This window comes from Amphiprion ocellaris, chromosome 23, assembly GCF_022539595.1.
Source record: "Amphiprion ocellaris isolate individual 3 ecotype Okinawa chromosome 23, ASM2253959v1, whole genome shotgun sequence".
Classification (NCBI taxonomy): Eukaryota; Metazoa; Chordata; class Actinopteri; family Pomacentridae; genus Amphiprion; species Amphiprion ocellaris.
Genome location: NC_072788.1, coordinates 5,022,858 through 5,043,401, shown reverse-complemented (window position 1 = coordinate 5,043,401; position 20,544 = coordinate 5,022,858). Strand labels below are relative to the sequence as shown.

The following is a 20,544-nucleotide window of genomic DNA, read 5'->3' as shown; positions in this document are numbered from 1 at the left end:
GCATTTTAGTGTATCTTAGTGCATTGTTTTGGTTTTACAGTTCAAAACATAGCTTTTTTTTTTTGGTTTAGAATGAAGCAATGCCAGTTGTAAATGCTATGTTTTTAGCTGGCAGCTACGTTCAGCAGCAAACTCTGCTAAACTGCCTGGCAACAAATTGCAGATGAGCAAAATTTACAGCTAGATGGGGATCATCGTGAAACACTAAGCAGCCAAAGTCAGATATTTCCTTCAGAAGTTAGTGGAAACCAAATGCAGAAAAGGAAAGCGAGTGCCGGATTTGCATGAGTTATGTAGACAAACAACTCCAACTTGGTGTGCGAAAGTATGTCACATCAAATATTTCCAAGCCCAACCTACTTCAAACCAGTGAGAATAGGACAGGCAGAAAAGAAACACAAAAATGTATTGGTTTGCATGCGAATGTGAAGTGGCCAGGGTGGGAGGCGGCACCTCCAAGACTGATGCCATGAGTATCTGCTGGAAACCAGTAGATTATTTTCTCCTATTTGGGGGATGTTTAGAAGTTTGAAGCTTCTTTTTTACCAGTTGGTCTATGTTCCAACCCTATGGTCATGACTTCTGGATAGTGACTAGAAGAATGAGTTTAACCCTCTTGTTGTCTTCATTTACAGGCACCAAAAAATACTGTTTCCTTGTCTGAAAAAATCCAAAAATTCAGCAAAAAAATTCCCCAACTTCCTGAAAATTTGCAAAACCTTCAGGAAGAAAATTCCAATAATTCCTTAAAAGTTTTTAAATTTTTATTTTTAAAAAATCCCCCAAATTTGGCAAGAAAATTCTTGTAAATATTTTCAAAAAATGATTAAAAATCTTCCAAAAATCCTAAAAGTATCTAAAATGATTACATATATATCAGTAAAACTTTCAATATTTTCTTTAAGAACATTCACATAAAAGTCAACCAAAATCCAGCGAATTTCGCTGGATTTTGGTTGATTTTTTTGTGAATGTTCTTCAGAGACATTTCTAACATTTCTTTTTTTCCACCAAAAAATGTTCAAAAATTACCCAAAAATGTTGATAATGTGGACAAGTAAGAGAATGATTTGAGAAATTTTAGAGCTTTTAAACCTAAAAGTTCCTCTCCAGGCATTGATTAAATACTTCAAAATCCATCTCTGTGGACAAAAATTCCTTTTTTACCTCAAAATTTTCATGAAAGTAATCCCTTCCTGCCATAAATTGCATAGATATAACTCTACATTGTTACCTCTCCACCTCGTTTTCCACCAACCCCTTATTAGCTTGCTGCAGGTCGAGCACACCAGCTCACCTACGACTCTGCTAACACTCTTCTGGCTTATCGATTAATATATTTTTCACTTGTTAAATTGTAAATGATAATTACCTGATTAATCATTAGCATCTCTAGTAGCTACACTGCAGTTTTAAGCTGGAAATACAAAGCCGTAGTGTTGATCATACATCTTCCAGGATCTAAAAAAACTCCAGATCGACATGCTAACAAGGTAAAAAACATGAGTACAGAGAAGTCCGATTTACTATTCAGATCCTAAATTCTAGTCTAGACTTTATACCATCAGCGAGAAGTTGGAAGTTCTTTGTTTTCCTCAGTACGTTCAGTCCAGCCTGCATCAAGTGGCCATTAAAAGAATCATATAACTTATAACTGATGTGGTTGTTGGCTGGTAAAAATGTGCATTTTTGTGCTTCCTTTTCTCAGTGTCTGCAGTTCTCTGCTTTTTTGACATGATTTTCCCTCCCGACATTTCTACTATGTTGCTCTCTTTGTTTATCTTAATCCATTAATGCGGTTAATTTGGGTGTTCCTCAGGGAGCAAATTAAGGACTGATACAGTTTTTTTGTTGTTGTTGTTGTTGTTGTTTAGTGCAGCACAGAATTATTCTAGGTATGCATGCTGCAAAGCTCCATCTGCATCCGATTCCCTTTTCGGCGTGTATCCTCGCACATCTCCTTTATCTTCGGAATATTAATGTGCTGCACTGTCAGAAGCCATTGTTGTGATTGGTACGGGAATCTTTCTGCATGACTGGGTGCTTTTGTATTATCAGGCATATTGTACCTCTGCAAATCACACCAAATATGACATGATAGGGGGAGAGTGCACGTCCTCGTGTGCGAAAGGGAGGGAGGAAATGTGAGAGATAGGGACCGAGGGTCACGATGGGGAGGCAAGAGGTGGGGTGCAAAGGCATATGGCAGTTGTTAGAAAAAAGTGAGACAGAGACAGAGAAAGAGAGATGGGAAACCTTTGGAAAAGCGCTGGAGGGCTCTCGGGGAGAAGTGTGAGGGAATGAGAGCAAAAGAGAACACGGGAAAGAGAGAAGGGGTGAAACAAGTGATAAAAAAGTGTGGAGAGGACAAGTGAGAAGGAGAGATGTAAATGGTAGGAGGTGGAGGAAGAAAGGAGCGAAAGGGAGAAAAGTGAGAGAAGAGGGGGATAGATGGGGGGAATGAGAAAGAGAAGGGAGAGAGAAAGTGCTGGAGGGCTGATATTTAATGTGATAAATGAGTTGTGACAGTCCGCCTCTAACCCCCTTCCAACCAGCAAGGAGGAGGAACACAGAAATAGAAAGCATTATGGGTAAAAGGACATATAAGCCATTATATATGGATATAGAAAGAAAGTGGGCGCGTGCATACTGTAGTAAAGGAGAGGTAGAGGGAAAATCAGTGCAGGCAAAAGGACATTCATAGACAGCATTATAGATGTACAAAGTGAAGGAGGAGTGGGGATGCATACATATAGAGCGCAAAGCAGAGAGTGAAGCAAAGCAATTTGGGTAAAGGACGTACAACATTATGGAGAGAGAGCAGAAAGAGAGAGGCAGTGGCGAGGGGGAGGAAGAGAGAGGGGGGTGTACAGTGCAGCAGCGGGTTAATGATCTACTGTATGAGATTCTTGGAAATAACAAGTGGGAATGAAAGCGAGAGACGGAATGGAAAGAATGAAATTTTAAAGTAAATCCTTCCACAGCGATTGCTTCTCATCTGTTTTTCGGGTGTCATGTCTCCGAGGGGCGGCCAATTACGACTTGCCATCAGTGGAACAGCAGCGGAGGGGTTTTGTTGCATTTTATTTTTTTGTTTTTGCCACATATTAGATGGTCGATGGGCCACTGTCTCTCTGCTGTGGTAGTGGACTACAGACTGGAGGGAGAGTAGACAATGACAGCCACTGTAGTTTTGGTTGGGGAGTGGAAGCCTGGGAGATGACTCATAGGGAGGAATGAAGAAGGGAGAAACAGAAAGACGGCGAGGGGAGGGAGGGAGGGCCGCGGAGTTTTGAAGAAATAAAAAGTCAGAAGAAAATGGGGTGTGAGACACCCTATGGCTGAAGTTGTCTGTTTGATCTCCCAGCTCTCCTCCTCTCCTGAGTCAGCGTTAACCGCCTCTTCCACTTCATTCTTTCTTCTCCGCTGACTCTCTTCTGATTTCCCCGACACCTCCGTCTTTCCACGCCGTTCCCTCGTTCCTCTGCGGCGCTCCGTTAATGGCCGCGAGCCACCATGTGATCAAAGGTGGCAATTATGGCATTCCACTGCTGCCGGGGGAAAGCACTTTTTAATCAATTAGCCCACAAAAGATATAGACAGATACAATAATGTGCTGTATGTGTTTTTGGAGTGATTATACAATGTCTTGCCTGCAGTCAGTGTGTGCACAGTGGAAATGAGAAAGTCCCTAACTTATCCTTTTCTTTCCCCAATCCCCCTTTTCAACCGCCAGTGTGGACAGCAAGATTCTCTCAGGAGCCGGCAGACCAGTCGGTGGTGCGGGGCCAGAGGGTGATCCTGTCCTGTGTTGTCTTCAACTACTCTGGCATTGTTCAGTGGACCAAAGATGGCCTGGCTCTGGGCATCGGAGAGGACCTCCGGGGTGAGACATCATACGGCCTCCTCGGGCTTCCTTCGCTGTGTTGAGCGTGTGACTAAGACTGTGTTTCTTTTTTTCTTTTTCTTTTCTTTTTAAAGCTGATTCTGATAGCTTTGGATTGAAGCTGCTGACAGGCAACATTTTGTGCTGCATCTTTAAAACTGTAGAAGTCTGTGGCCACGATTTACTCATGTAACTTTTAACACACTTCAGGGTGCGAAGGCACAAACACAAACTCAGTCGAGGCCACGCTTCTGGGAAGTTTAACCCAGCAAAAGCTTGAAATGCACAAACCAAGCACTACTATTGCAGCATCCAAGATAGTGTTATTAAAGCTACTGCCTAGACCAGTGAATCCTGCCCTGAGGTGGTACTTCTGCAGCTGAAAGGTTATGAATTAGCTTGATGCACCCAGATTTAAGCTCTGTACTAGGGCAGCTAAATGCTAAAATCAGCAATGTGTTTAAGCTCAGTAATAATTAAGAAACTATCTGGTATAATCAGCTGATTTTGCTTGCTTCTCACCAACATTATGTACCCAAATAGCAACATCTGCCACCAAGAGTCCATGAAAACTAGTCAGCAGGAGACTGGAGATGATGAAACCGCCAAAAGTGAGGCATAAATGATGCTTCTGGATGCCTATTTCTTGCATATAAAATAGTGATATCCACTTTTGTATAATTAATTGTGATAAATAAATAATGCTTGCCTCAAAGTCAAGCCAACAAACATTGACTTGGTTGCTGGAATCTCCTCATGATCCAGCACCACAGTCTTGGTAGGTGTTGCAATTGAACTGGAATTTAACATTCAGGACTGCAGCTAGTAATTATCTTTAAAATCAGCTAATTAACACATTATGTTCTTACATTACAATGGATTAAAATGTCTTGTTTTGGTTGAGCGAGACTCCACAACCTGCAGATATTCATGGTGCTATTGTGCAAACATGAAAACAGTTGCTGATTGATTAATTACTTAGCAGTCTCTACATGATGTGACAAAAACATGCTTCGAACAGCACATATTTCCCCCCAAAACTCCCTCACAGTTAGTACGACATTGCGTGTTTGTGACTGTGCTATCTAATGCATGCTGACAGAGTGTTTTTGCAGGCCGATGTTTTACTTACAGCTAGATTGAGCGAGCACAGCAGGTTTGCCCATGAGATAAAAGAAGGGCTCCTGTCATGCTACAGAAAGACACCTAAACCACCACCACAGCAGCAGCAGCAGCAGATCTCCCATCACATCCTAACATGACGAAAATGCACACGTTTAGTTTGATGATAATTCGGCCACCTTCCGCGCACGTCGTCGAATGTTTGATGGGAGTTTCTAAGCTCCCTCGGGCGCATTTTTTGCAGACTGACACCCTTCAGTTTGCTTGAATAACATCACATCATCACCTCTGTCATCTGAGCAGTGGGGTGACACTGACGGGTTAATATCTGATTTTTACTGAAAGGCGCAATTCATCAGCTAATAAATAGCCTTCATTCCAAGATGCAAGCGCTTCTTGTTTTTCTCTTTGCATTTTTTCTCCCTGGTGATTTTCCAGCCTTGATTATGTCTGACTTTGACAAAACTTGGAGAGGGGGATGATGATGCATCTCATCGCTGCATTACAGCATTTTTCAGAGTTGCACTGATAAGCCCAAAGGGGATAATACTTTCGGCTGCGCAATTACTGGTCAAAACAATTGGGCATATTTTTAACTGATTGGTCCGCAGGGGGGAAACTGCATCATTTGTGACATTCTGTTGTCTTGCTTTTGTTTGTCTGTAGACTTTCTTAACTCCCTGTTACTTTTGTTTCCCCATTTATTTCCCTTTGTCTTTATGAAGTTCATCCTTTTTTCATTGTGATGTTCACTCTCCTCTCCTCTTCTCTCGCTGTCTATCATGCTATTCCTTTGTGACCTCCTCCTCTAAGATCCCTCGCTCCTTTTCTCTCCCTCTTGTTCTCGTTCTTTCTGCTGCCTCTGTTGTACCGAGCCCTCTCTCATATTCCTCTTTTAACTTGTCTCGCTTAGTTCATACACTCCTCTTTCTGTCAGCCGTTTCTTTTCTCTGTCCTTGTCTGTCCCTTCTCCATTTTTTTCCTCTCGCTCTCCCTCTCTTTTTATTCTTACTTTCATTCAATCATATTATTACTGCAATGGTCCAGTGCTCCAAGCCACAGCTTTATATATATAAAAAAACAACAACATGTGAATAGACACAAGCCACTTGGTGCACACATACACTCAATGTGTGTGTTGTTTGTGTCCCTCTGCCCCCCACCACCACCACTCACCCCGCTTCTCTGGGCTTTTCATACGCTTTCTCGCCCCTCAACATTTCACATGCAAATGCACGTATATGCAAGGCACACACATGCACAAATGCCATGCAGAAGCAAGGACGTGCAAGGTTAGGCACGCAGCCGAGCTCAGTTCGGCGGGCCGCACATGTAAACAGCGGCGGAGGGTTTCACATGAGATCTGTGTCCGGGCAGCAAACGTGAATTCTGCACCACGGACCAGAGTCGACTTGAGTCCTCTAAAACGTTGCTGTCATAATGCATTCATCTTATCCCCCCCACACTTTGCCGGTAAAAGAGAGCGTGGATGCCACCTAATGGTGAGAATGTACAGCAGTGACACAGCTGGGCTGAGTGGTGGATGGGGGAAGGGTAGGATTGGAAAAGGCTGTGTTGCGTGTGTGCGCTGTTGTGTGTGCATCGTGGCACTGTGTGTATGTTTGATGAAGCGTTTGTTTTTTGTGCATATCACTCCCATCATGTGGCCGTGCAGCTCTCTGGTGTCCTTTATGCTGATGCAGAGATTAAAGAAAAAAGTCAGATTTTTCACCTGATGTGTGACACAGATCTCATGTTTTCCAATCAACACGAGCTGCAACAAGCTGCATGGTGCCACGGACCACATGGGGATGTGGGGAGCCTGAGAAATGGTACCTGTGGAGAGCTGGTGTTTGACGATTGAAATATTAAAGATAAAGACGCATAAATTTCAACTCTAGCCAGCGTCAGCACAAAGGACAACAGGAACAGTGGAGAAAAGGGAAGAAATGTGAGGCTAAAACTTTGATTCATGAAGAAATTCAGGTTTTTTTGTCGCTCTTTTTGACATTTGTGTCAGATTTTAGATGCATTGCAACCTTAGATTATAGCTGCAAGCAGCGTTGATCGGGTCCTCGCATCTTTGCTGGTCAGCGAATCCAAGCATGTCCATCAGGTGGCGCTATGACTGTGAATGTATATCGCCATATAGATGTCATCAGGGCTGGAGTCTGATCACACATGTAAAGTTTGAGGCAGATTGGAGCATGTGCAGGCCAGTTACACAGTACTTCCTGTTTCATGGTGAAACGTCGAAATTCTGGGGGCCGCCATTTCTACGCCCTCAGACTTTTGTGGAGCATTTTGATAACTTTTGATCACCCATGCCTGATGTACATCCTTGCCAAATTTGAACTCTCGGGGTTTTTCCCATGGTCCGTCAGACTCCTGAACTCAAAACACCTGAAAACCTGAATGCAGTGTCACTTTTAATGGTTCTAATGTTGTTCACATGCAGTTTCCTGACCATATTTATTCTATTTTATTGGTTTTTATTTCATTTCATTTACCTCCCATATTGTAGATATCTTGCCTCCTTTGCATATGTTGTCATTTTTGATATTGTCTCGTTTTATACGTACATTTGACTTTATTATTGAATGTTGATATTTTATTTCTTACTGCTTGTTGTCAATGCACCGTCCAGCAGAAGCTATTTATATTTTCGTCATGTCCCCATGTATGATGACAATAAAGCTATTCTATTCTATTCTGGTTACCCTATTTGAGTTTATAGTTTCTGAAAATGTGCAACAATGACCCAAACTCGTCCAAAATATGACCCGTAATTCAAAATGGATGACTTCCTGTTGGGTTTTGAGTGTTTGTGCGAGAGGTTTTTTTTGTACATCCTGATGTCTTACAGATGTGTACCAAATTTTGTAGCTGTAGCTGAAACGTGGTTTGGGGGCAGAATTTTCATGATATCGCAGGGGGCACTATTGAGCCATTTTGCCATATATGTGTATGTTTCCCTTAAAATATCTTTTTTTTTTTTTTCCGGTCTTGATGTGTGTGCAATTTTTTGTGTTTTCAAGTATTTTTAGGGCCTTAAAAATGCATTTCTTTCGTCCAAAGAAGAAAGTTAAATAAAAACTAATGCATTACAGTAGGTTCCTTGCTTTTGTTCGGTCTCCTTAAAAGTTGTCCCGCTTGCTTATCTTTTGTGTTTGCTTGTTTCCAGCCTGGCCCAGGTATCGTGTGCTGCGGGTCCAGGAGCTGGGCCAGTACAACCTGGAGATCCTGTCAGCTGATCTGTCTGACGACTCCCTGTACGAGTGCCAGGCCCCTGATGCCGCCCTGAGGTCCAGGAGGGCCAAACTCACCGTCCTCAGTACGTTTTCGTGTCCGTGCGCATATCTATAGGAAGCATGTGAGACTGTGTGTGTGGGTTTTTTCTAACCGAGGCCTTGTCTCTGCTCCAGTCCCCCCAGACGACCCGGTGATCGATGGGGGCCCCGAGGTGCTGCTGAATGCGGGGGAGTCCTACAACCTGAGCTGCGTGTCTCGAGGGGCCAAACCGCCTTCTATGATCGAGTGGCTTAAAGACGGTCTGCCTGTGGATGGGGCTGCCAGCACCACCGTACGTGCAAAAAAAGTCAACTCCCTCATGCACCGAGACATACCAAACACACACATTAAACGAGCGGTATTTACAGTTCAGTTTCATGTGTCTTTTTAACCTTCACCCCACGGGCTGGGGTCCCCACGGACTACAGAAGTGTCCTTTTTCACACATCTCACACATTTACTGTGCCATTGCAATTTTTCTATGTCAGTCAGATTGTTCCTAATGACTTTATATCATTGTTTTCCACTTCTGTTTTAATTAGCTCTTTTTTAAAAATACCAACGCATTGTTCTCCTGTGGGAACTCATTTCTGCCTATGTAGTTTTGGAAGGAAGTATTTATTGAGTTCTTGTTTGCAGTGGGTCCTAATTTTAAGTATTTCAGATATAAATGCAGCAAATAACCCTAAATTCTGCTCTTTTGGTGCAGTATTCTACTTCAGTATGTTCTATTGTACAAGATAAGACTATAAGATTATGTATCATGCGTGTAATTGACATGCAGTTACAGCAATTTTTCAGATGTTTATTGTATTTCAAAGAATATTATATGGGCCAATATATAATTGTGGGACTTTTTGTATCATAGTTGACATTTTTGCTGTTTTCAGGCCTAAAATCAACATGGCCACCTATAACCAAACACCACATGGCATTTTTACAGAAAGATTCTTCTAAAATATTGTATATACAATTGAGTAAAATTGAAATGGAAAGTTACTTATGAAGATATTGTAATAAACCTGTTGACATGCCATAAATCCACACTTGACTCACACACTACTTTATATTAAATAACTCAGAAAGCCTTGGAGTCTTGCCAGTCTTTTCTTCAGGAGGAAATGACATCATATGGAGCAGGTCATGTGATCTGGAATTAACACACTTCCTTGAGAGGTGTTTTTGTAATGGGGAACTTAGTTGACACAGATACTATTTGTTATTTTCCATCTAAAATTTGATGTATTGCCAAAAAATAAATATCTGTCATGATTATCTCAACTTAATAAAAAGAACACAATCAAAACTATTTTTGAATTTTATTATTTTTTATCTAATTAGAAGGTGGTTCAGCCATAATTTACTCTTGAGATCTCCTTGTGAATTAAAAATCTTGCTCTCAATCTCTCTCTGTCCTTTTCAGGAGGTGCTTCCAGACAGGAAGAGGGTGACCACACGTAGCTACCTTCCCATCCAGCCCGTTGACACCGACACTGGGAGGAACTACAGCTGTGTGGCCACCAACCTGGCCATTCCCACCGGCAAAAGCACAACCGTCACCCTCAACGTGCACCGTAAGCCTCCTGATCCAAAATACTTACCCTGCAAACTTAACCCTCCTGTTGTCCTCAGTTACAGGCACCAAAAAATATAGTTTCCTTGTCTGAAAAAAATCCAAAAATTCTGCAAAAAAATTCCACAGATATCTGAAAATTTGCAAAACCTTCAGAAAGAAAATTCCAATATTTCCTTAAAAGTTTCCCTTAAAAGTTTTATTTTAAAAAATCCCCCAAATTTGGCAAGAAAATTCTTGTAAATATTTTCAAAAAATAAGGAAAAATCTCCCAAAAAATCCTAAAAATATCTAAGTGATTACATACATATCAGTAAAACTTCTAATATTTTATTTAAGAACATTCACAAAAAAATGCTGGATTTTGGTTGATTTTTTTTGTGAATGTTCTTCAGAAACATTTTTAACATTTCTTTTTTCCACCAAAAAATGTTCAGAGATTTCCCACAAATGTTGAAAATGTGGACATTAGAAGTTTCGCTATGAAAATATTTTTTTTTCCCACATTTTCAAACTTTAAAACGGGTCGCTTTTGACCCGCAGGACGACACAAGGGTTAAAGGAAAAACTGATTTTAAGTATTCTCAACTGTGCAGATACCCGACTGATTTATCACGCAGCTAAAAATAAATACGCAATTTTTACCAGACTATGCGATACTATTACCCTTCCTGCCACTGCATAAATTATTATTACATTTATGACTAATTGAATGTAGCAAGCACCGTCATTTTAAATGGATAGCATCTGCCACCAGATGAAGGCTTTTATAGCTGTTATTAAGTAATGCGTAGCGGCCATTTTGCATGACATCGTCCTCCAGACTGCAGCATGCACCAGACGTAGTGAGGTTGATGATATGAGACTCTCTCTCTCTCTCCCAGATCCACCGACTGTGACCTTGTCCATTGAGCCTCGCTCCGTCCTAGAAGGGGACAGAGTCACCTTCACCTGCCAGGCCCACGCCAACCCTCCTATTATGGGCTACAGGTCTGGTCTACTCTCATTTTCAGCAGGCCTCTTCAAGTAGCAAGGCAGAAATGTAGTGTTTCTTTGGAGTTTTGAATGATTTTAACTGTTTGTCAATGCTTTGCTTGTTGTTAAATCCCCTTTATTCATTGTAAATAGAATAAAGTCATTTGTTTTCTCTTTGTGGAGGTTTTGTGTCTCTTTGTGGTCATTTGTTGTCTCTTTGTGGTAGTTTTTTGGTCATTTTATGATCATTTTTTATCTCTTTGTTGTTGGATTGTGCCTTTCCGTAGTTGTGTTGTTTTCTTTGTGGTCCTTTTGTGCCTCTTTGTGGTTGTTTTTTGTCTCTTTGTAGTAACATTGGATCTGTTTGTGGTTGTTAGTGTCTCTTTGTGGTTATTTTCTGTCTCTTTGTTGTCATTTTTGGTCCACTGGTGTTAGTTTTATGTCTCTTTGTGGTTGCTTTGTATCTTTGTTGTGGTTTTATGGTGTCTGTGCTTCTTTTGTGCCTTGTTGTGGTAGTTGTCTGTCTATGCAGTAGTTTTTTTTTATTGTGGTTGTTTTGTATCTCTTTGTAGTGGTTTTGTTTCCCTTTTTGTAGTTGCATTTTGTCTTTTTGTGGTTTTGTGGCGTCTGAGTTCCTTTAGTGGTAGTTTTGTGTCACTTTGTAGTCATTTTTTGTCTATTTGTGGTTCTTTTTTGTCCATTTATGGTCCTTTTGTGTCTTTTTGCAGCAGTTTTGTGTCTCTTTGTGGTCATCTGTTGTTCCTTTTGGTTGTTGTTTGTTTCATAGGTGGGCTAAAGGCGGCGTGGTGCTGCAGGGTGCCAGGGAGAGCGTGTTCACCACTAAGGCTGACCACTCCTTCTTCACCGAGCCCGTCTCCTGTCTGGTTTTCAACGCTGTGGGAAAGACCAACGTCAGCATCTTGGTGGACGTTCACTGTGAGTCACGCAGCACTCATCTCACCTCGTTCAATCGCTTGTGGCCCACTTCACTCGCTCCAGTCTGGAGTCAGAGGGATAAAACGCACCATTGTTGTGCTTCTTTTCTCTCCCGAGTAGCTTCTCCCCTTTAGTCCTACTGCATTATTACTCAAACACAACAAAGAACATCTCTCTCTCTCTGTCTTTCTCTCCGTCTCACCCGGTCTTTCTCTGAATGTCTGCCTCCAGTCGGCCCGATCCTGCTGGTGGAGCCGCAGCCAAAAACAGTGGATGTCGACTCTGATGTCACCCTCAACTGCAAATGGGCTGGAAACCCTCCGCTCACACTCACCTGGTTCAAAAAGGGTTCAAACATGGTAAGAAGCTGCAAGCCCACGCTGTGCGCATTTTCCCACTCTGTTGTTGTATTCAAACTATTTTTACAGGTCACACTTTCTTCTCCTGTGTTTACAAAAGCTTCCTGTCACTGCAGAGGGTTGTCTTGTCTGTGCGAATGCTTCTTTCTTCTCTCTTTTAAGTGATCATGATCTCTTGCTTTCATTTGGTGTTTTTACATTCCTCTTGTTTTTCTCACTAAAGATTGGATTAGAGTCGATTAATTGATTGAGTAGTTATGCATGTCTCATACAGTAATTTGAATCTCGCAGCAGAAACAGACAGGTAAAGTGTATAAAAGCATATCAGATGAGGTCACAGTTTGGCTGCTGAAGGCCAATAACTATAAATTTCTACACATGCAGCCGTTTTGCTGAGCTATGCTTGCTGGCTGTAGTTTTATATTTACAGAGAATGGTAAAAATGCACTCATGTTCTCAAATATTCTCCCTTTTTGCTAGGTTAAATTCAGCATTATAGCATCGTTTTTAGCCAGAAGCCTGGTTAAGTTAACCACTACTGATTTATTGTTAACATCCACTGTGTGCACCAGCCAGAAACCAAATATGTAGCTTGTGGGTGTATTTAAATATTAATATCAGCTTCCTTGACCACTGGCTGTTTGCTCAGGAAGCCGTCTGTTCAGGATTGTTGTTCTGACACTCATTAAGCTACAATTCATGTCTGAGGAGAGACCAGGACTGAGTACGAGACAGTCGCAGCTCAGTAAATGAAACCTGCTTTGTTACACATCTATCTCTGCCTTTGCAAACTATGGAGTGACTTGGCCGACGCCCACGTCTGTATAATCACTCTCGTTCAGGTGGCTCGCTCTCTCTAGGTGGTTACATATTTAGCCGTAATTTTCACACAGCTAATTTTCTGATGGATGTGGTTGCTAGGCAACTACAAAATCTTTGTGCCGAGTTAAAAGCAGATGTGCAAGTTTGCATTGTTAGCCAGATACTGTCAGAACAGTAGAGCAGATAGGCTCATATAATATTGTGATCTCTTAAATGATTCAGATATACAGGTAGAGATGCTGTACGATGGTGGTTTCTCCTCTGTTTAAATATTCTACACTTGTATTTAGTTTACCCCCTCCTGCTGATTTGCCTTGTTTATATTTGTGTTGTGTGTTTTTCACTCCCCCACAGGTTCTGAGTAACAGCAACCAGCTGTATCTGAAGTCGGTGAGCCAGGCGGATGCTGGCCAGTATGTATGCAAGGCCATCGTCCCACGGATTGGAGTAGGAGAGACTGAGGTCACCCTCACAGTCAACGGTCAGAAAACATCCACACAATTTAATGTATCACCGCTTGTAGATGAAAATCTTGTACTTTCAGAAAGGTCAGCTTGTCACTAATTGAAAAAAAAAGTGCTGTATGTCCAAAGTGGTGGGCATTTATTTTTTTAAATCCTACACTTCCTCTTGAATAAGCCTGTAAGGTCAGCGCCTCTGAAAAAACTGAGGAACCATCCAGCTTGAACATGATTTTTTGCAGTTGTTTGTGTTTTAAGTGTATTTTTTTTTTTTATATCACATGCACTCACATATTCTCTGATTGTGGCCCTGCAGGTCCACCCATCATCTCCAGCGATCCAGTCCAGTACGCTGTGAGAGGGGAGCGAGGAGAGGTGAAATGCTACATCGCCAGCACTCCTCCACCAGATAAGATAGTAAGTGAAAAGATATGAAAATGTGAAACATTTCTGGCAACGAGCCCTCAAAGAAAAATTCCAAATTTCGCTCTAGCATCAATTATTCAGACGAGAAAAACGCCAAACAAGGAAGAGCTTTGGCCACAAAGAGCACAAGGTTGTACCTTTTAGTCTGACAGCAATTCGTATTTCACTGGTACTGTACCTTCCTTTTCCTAAATGGCTCCTTTGCTGCATGGCGAATGCTTTTAGGCTTCGTCCCCTTTCTTCTTTTTCAGTGGTGACTCACCCTTAAACTCTCCCAGAATGTTCCTCCATCCCATCACATAAACAAACCAACACTAACACTAAGCCAGCCCCGCTTTTAGCTCTGCGTCAGAAATCAGCCTGGATGCTTCTCCGCTTGGCTGTATAACAGAAACACTGTAGTAGTAGTTCCTCGGCTCCCCTGCCTCTGTGACTGATCCATCCTGACTCATAGTGCGCGCTCCTAATGCAAGTGACGAAGGCTGAGACGGAAAAAGATTTATAAAATATAAAGGACTGGAGAGGAACAGTTGTCCCAGTAAATGCCACAGCAAGGAGATTCTCCTTCTCTGGAATAAGCGGGAAGATTATGGGAACATGTGGGCTTATGCATAATTAACTCACCTCAGCACAGTGCTTCAGTGCTGAATAATACAGCTGCTTTTAGTGGCTTTAAAGTTGGAGAATGTGCAAGATTGTCACCAGCTCGGTCAGAAACATACAAATTGTTGCTGGTCGTTTGAAGTCATGCAATGTGTGCTTGTTCTAATTTATGTGGTCTGCTGTAGTCAGGCGTTTCTACTGTATGTTTTTAATACAATAAAACCCTTTTACTCCCAGTTGTAATGCAAAAAACATCTGGAGCCTGTCAGGGCTTGGAATGACTTTTCACCAAATATTTTATCAGCGAGTCACTATTTTGTGTTGAAAACCTTGAATCACATAGTGCATAATTGGGTTATTCGTCTTAAGGGGATTTTATTATGTTTTATCCTGATGCATATATGAAAAACAATGAATACAGACCCGTTGTCAAGGGAACTGGTTCATACAGCTTCAAAACATATGCATACAAATGACCCACTTCCACTTAAGAACAGCTGTAAGAGTCCTTAGACATCCTCTTTTGCTCAAATCGAGTTCTAATTACTTTATCTGTATACACTTTTGGCTGCTAAAACCACTAACTATATGTAAAGATGGATATCACCAATGGGTTTTCTGAAAAAATAGGCAAGAATGGAGCATGTGTGGAGATGCCTCTGATGATGGCACCCACCTATCTCTTCAAAAGACCCTTAATTATGCATGTATTTAAGCCTTAACACAATTTCATTGATTAACCCTCTTGTTGTCCTCATTTACAGGCACCAAAAGATATTGTTTCCTCGTCTGAAAAAAATTTTGCAAAAAAAATCCACAAATATCTGAACATTTGCAAAACCTTCAGGAAGAAAATTCCAATAATTCCTTAAAAGTTTCCCTTAAAAGTTTTATTTTAAAAAATCCCCCAAATTTGGCAAGAAATTTCTTGTAAATATTTTCCAAAAAATGAGTAAAAATCTTCCAAAAAATCCTAAAAATATCTGAAGTGATTACATATATATCAGTAAAACTTCTAATTCTAAAGAAAATGTGGACATCAGAAGTTTCACTGTGATAATATATATATTTTTTCGACATTTTCAAACTTTAAAACGGATCAGTTTTGACCCACAGGACGACACGAGGGTTAAGTTATAAAAAAGTTCAACCACTACAGTTGTCATGAACAGGCTAAATTAGCTTTAGAGACAAAAATTGCTTTTTGTACCTCAGTGTAAACACGTTTATTTCTGCTGTAAAGCTGGGCATTCTAACATGGGGCTCCATGGGGGCTGAATCCCTTTTGGAGTGGCCATTTTAGGAACTGCAGTTTTTGGCTCTTTCACATTCAATTTTATTCACCGCCTTAGAGGTTACTGCTTTGGGAAAAACAGATTCATCATCAGTTTTCCAATTAAAATCTTCCCCTCAATTTACTTTTGTTTTTCTAAATTAATTGCGCATTTCACAGCCCAGTGTATGTTGAATCATCACAATGGTTGGAGATGTGACATACTGTATAGTTTTGATGCTGTTTCAGATGCTTCTTTTTTTTTTTTTTTTTTTTACACTCTGGTAAAAGCACAGGAAACTCACAGAATATAGGACATTAATGTGTATATGTGTGCTAATGCATGAGTGCATTACTGTGAACTGAGTGAAATCCTGAAAGCATGTTCCGTCATGTCTAATACTTAAAGGGAGATTCGGCAAATTAAGAATTAATGTATGTTATAGCTCTTATTCTGACCTACTATGGCTTCCTGTGCGGCTGTGTGCTGCAGGTGTGGGCCTGGAAGGAGAACGTATGGGAGAAAGAGAAGGGAACGCTGCTGGAGAGGTACACGGTGGAGCAGAGCAAACAGTCAGCAGAGGGCGGCGGCGTCCAATCCACCCTCACCATCAACAACGTGATGGAGTCGGACTTTCTGTCCAGCTACAACTGCACGGCCTGGAACTCGTTCGGCCCGGGCACCATGATCATCACACTGGAGGAGAAAGGTGCGTTGGGAATACATTTACTTTCAAGTGTCAATGGCAATGTCAGATTTATTTATATAGCACTTTTAAAGGCCTATGGCCAACCAAAGCGCTTTACAGTAAAATAAATCATCAACAATACGAGAACAATAAGAGCAAAACAACAAGACAGTAAAATAAAACAGATAAAAGATCCATTAACCCTCGTGTCGTCCTGTGGGTCAAAACTGATCCGTTTTAAAGTTTGAAAATGTGGAAAAAATGTATATTTTCACAGTGAAACTTCTGATGTCCACATTTTCAACATTTTTGGAAAATCTTTTAACATTTTTTGGTGGAAAAAAAGAAATGTTAAAAATGTTTCTGAAGAACATTCACAAAAAATCAACCAACATCCAGCGAATTTCGCTGGATGTTGGTTGATTTTTATGTGAATGTTCTTAAAGAAAATATTAGAAGTTTTACTGATGTATATGTAATCACTTTAGATATTTTTAAGAGTTTTTTTGAAGATTTTTATTCATTTTTTGGAAAATATTAAAAAATATAAATATAAAGAATTTTCTTGCCATATTTGGGGAATTTTTTAAAATAAAACTTTTAAGGAATTATTGGAATTTTCTTCCTGAAGGTTTTGCAAATTTTCAGAAATTTGTGGAATTTTTTTTGCTGAATTTTTGGATTTTTTTCAGACAAGGAAACAATATGTTTTGGTGCCTGTAAATGAGGACAACAGGAGGGTTAAAGGCGACTCTGCTCAGCCAAAGGCCAGGGTGAACAAGTGGGTCTAAAGACGTGTTTTAAAAATGGAGAGGCTATTCGCAGACCGCACAGAGAGGAGCTATGCATTCCACAAGACTTGATCTCCTCCAGGACCATCTGGTCAGCTGACCTCAGGGCTCTGGAGTGTTGATGCACCTTAACAAGGTCAGATAAATATCCTGGGGCCAGTCCATTCAGAGCCTTAAAACACTCTTAAAAGAATCTTAAAATCAATCCTGAACCTAACCGGAAGGCAGTGAAGTGAGGAAAGCACCGGCGTTATGTGCTGCATTCCGAAGAAGCTGCAGACAGTTGAGTTCCGACTGGCCAATGCCGACGTAAGTGCAATGAATATGGGACAAGAGACAGCGCAGTGGTGTCATCAGGAAAACAGGAAATGAGAAAACACATCATTTGAGTTTGGACAAACTCCAAAAATACATGTTGTATAGAGTAGAACTGCAAAAATAACTGGATTTACTGTGTCTGCTAAATGCAAAGAAGGTTTTGGAGATGATATACTACTTACGTACTAAATTATACATTACAAATGCACCTAATTACCATAATTCCATTTGGACAAATAGAAAAAATGATATTGTCTCAGTAAATGGAGATGAGGTGTAAAATAGTTAGATTAAAATCTAACGAGTGCAGCTCTGTGCAGAAATCCCTAACTCACTATTTTTCTCACTCTTTTTGTCTGTCTGTCTCTCACCCTCTCATTACAGAGGAGGTTCCAGTGGGGATAATAGCCGGTGGGACGGTGGGCTCCACCATCCTCCTGTTCATCTTTCTGCTGGTCCTCGTTCTTATCTTCTACCGACAGCGCAAAGGCAGTGAGTCATGCTCTCTATGTGCTTTCACATGCAACCTAAAGAAACATCCTCAACCTGTAAATGCAGCTTTTTGTGAGCCGTTTTCATGCCTCTTATGGAGCATTGTAGCGAATAATCCGCAGCAAACCGAAGCAAATCAAACGCCTGCAGCCTCCTATGTATGTAGGTCTCCTCTGGATTTGCTCGTGAAAACAGACAGGCGTGCGTCCAGCTGTATTCAACCTCGCCGTGTTTTGCTTCCAGGTCGGCGCGGGGTCACGCTGGGAAAGCCCGACATCAAGGTGGAGACGATAAACAAGGAGACCCACAGCTTGGAGGAGGACTCCGGCAGCGTGTCCACAGCTTCGCGCATGGTCAAGGCCATGTACTCGGTGAGCAGCAGCGGGACGTGTGTGTGTGTGTGTGTGTTTGGGTTGGACACTGTTTACACAGCCTGTAGCTGTAGAAAAGAGAAAAAAGAAAAACTCAGATTAACTCAGTAACCTCTCCCCTACTCCACACTGTACCTTTTGACTAAAAACAAACACTATGATTTCCCCCCTTTAATCGCTCCTTTTTAACACTTTTAATTCATTTTCTCTTCTCCTGTCATACTCCGTTGCCTCCTTCCCTCTTCTGTTTTGTTATTTCACCTTCTCTCCTCCTTTTTGTTGTGTTTTTTTTTTGTTTCGTTGTTTGACGGTTTAGTTTCTCCCCTCTGTGTCCTTCTCTCCCTCCAATCAGCCCTTTAAAGATGACATAGAGCTCAAGTCTGACCTCCGCAGTGACACCCTGGACACCCGCCAGGAGTATGACCTAAAGGTGAGATCACTCAGATGCACTGCCGTTTATATCAGTCCGGGGTGCAGATTGATTTTTCTTTGTATGATTTTAAGTCATTTGAACTCATCGACACCTCCTGACACTCGCTCATTTGCTGCTGGTGTGTTTGTAACGGACCTTTAAACTCAACATTGCACTGGATATCTGTGAGAATATTAGAGCAGGATATTTAAGATGAAAATATCTGCCAGTGCAGTCCACCTTAATTATTCGAGCTCCTTTGGTCTCCTCTGCCCTTCACTCTCGGTCCAGCTATGACGCAACCTGCCTCTCTGATTACTTAGCAAGCTGGCTCGCTCACTGTCGAGTCGTTAAGAGACAAAATGCATAAAAACAACTCAACCTGGAAAGAAATGTTAAAACGTTAAAGCATTCTCTCCTCATTTAGCTGGCATGAATCATTTATACGTTTTGACACTGCGGGGTTGGGTTAAGGTGACGGATGTATTTTCACGCGTAAAGCTGCCAAAATGTTCCTCAGAAACTCCCCCCCATGAATATTTTGTGAGGGCAAACAAACCACCCCCCTAGCTGGAGTGTTGCCTTGGATCACTTTGAAGAAACACAGACATGAGTCCACCCCAGGAGGTGCTTAGATCAGCCCGACAACTGTCTCAGCCAGGCTGGGTTTTTTATATATATTTTTTCTCCTCCACGCTGCCTGAAGCATCAAAGTAGTGAAATAAAGTTTACCAGGAGAGAAGTTTAGCACGTAAAAGACAATGAGATGGCAGAATCATGTCAGAAAGAGCAGAGGAGCACTAGTAGAGCATTGTTTAAGGGGGTGTAGTGAGCAAGGAGCTTTCTTCACCCAGGATGACTGCTGGACAGTCGTGAGATAAAACACGGAAACTTATCTGACTTACATTTTCTTTTTAAGCTTGTCAAAAAGATTGAAGCCTGCGCCCCACTTTTCTACTACATAATGTTACACCTAAAAGCAGGTTTTCAGTTTGTGCTCCTCCAGAAACACAACATGCTTCCAGGCAAAATGAATCTTTCTTAAATGGTTGATTTTTAAATGAACTGTTGGAAATTGTGGAGCTGCTAGCAGCTGTAAATAATTAAAGAGATGTAGCTGTTGGTGGAACAACTCCTTAAATACCTTTAAAAAAAAAAACAAGGAATGACGAATGAGGTTTTATTGATCTCCATCAGTACAAATTTTGGATAAAAGTACAAAAAACAAATGTTTTTATGTTCATTATGGTCATGTCTTTACAAATTCCATCATTATTTATTGTGGAAACAATCACTTATTAATAAAAAAAATCGCTGGATATCACTAAAATGTCAACTAAATAACCGTCTGAATTTAATAACAACCACCTTCTGATTAGCTAAACTTGATTGTGTTCTTTTTATTAAGTTGAGATAATCATGACAGATGTTTCTTTTTTGGCAATATATCAAATTTTATATGGAAAATAACTAATTGCATCTGTGTCCGAGAAATCACTTTGAACTAAGTTCCCCATTACAAAAACACCTCTCAAAGAAGTGTGTTAATTCCAGATCACATGACCTGCTCCACATGATGTCATTTCCTCCTGAAGAAAAGACTGGCCAGACTCCAAGGCTTTCTGAGTTATTTAATATAAAGTAGTCAACAGGTTTACTACAATATCTTTATAAATAACTTTTGATTCCAATTTTACTCAGTTGTGTATATAATATTTAGAAGAATCTTTCTGTAAAAATGCCA

At 41.0% G+C, this 20,544-nt stretch overlaps 1 protein-coding gene across 4 annotated transcripts in view; it reads left to right on the top strand.

Moving 5' to 3' along the window:
- Positions 1–20,544, top strand: part of kirrel1a (kirre like nephrin family adhesion molecule 1a) — a 37,037-nt gene that overhangs the window by 12,730 nt on the left and 3,763 nt on the right. Inside the window, exons 2-14 of one of the 4 annotated variants that reach the window (XM_035943922.2) lie at positions 3,737–3,886; positions 8,193–8,342; positions 8,434–8,591; positions 9,723–9,873; positions 10,757–10,862; positions 11,635–11,783; positions 12,015–12,142; positions 13,319–13,445; positions 13,742–13,842; positions 16,221–16,437; positions 17,910–18,014; positions 18,261–18,388; positions 18,705–18,818. In XM_035943922.2, the coding sequence (XP_035799815.1) occupies positions 3,737–3,886; positions 8,193–8,342; positions 8,434–8,591; positions 9,723–9,873; positions 10,757–10,862; positions 11,635–11,783; positions 12,015–12,142; positions 13,319–13,445; positions 13,742–13,842; positions 16,221–16,437; positions 17,910–18,014; positions 18,261–18,388; positions 18,705–18,818 (1,784 nt within the window). Of the gene's footprint in view, positions 1–3,736; positions 3,887–8,192; positions 8,343–8,433; positions 8,592–9,722; positions 9,874–10,756; positions 10,863–11,634; positions 11,784–12,014; positions 12,143–13,318; positions 13,446–13,741; positions 13,843–16,220; positions 16,438–17,909; positions 18,018–18,260; positions 18,389–18,704; positions 18,819–20,544 lie in introns of all 4 variants that reach the window. The other 3 variants (XM_055007833.1, XM_023261145.3, XM_023261143.3) reach the window with 3 other exon arrangements.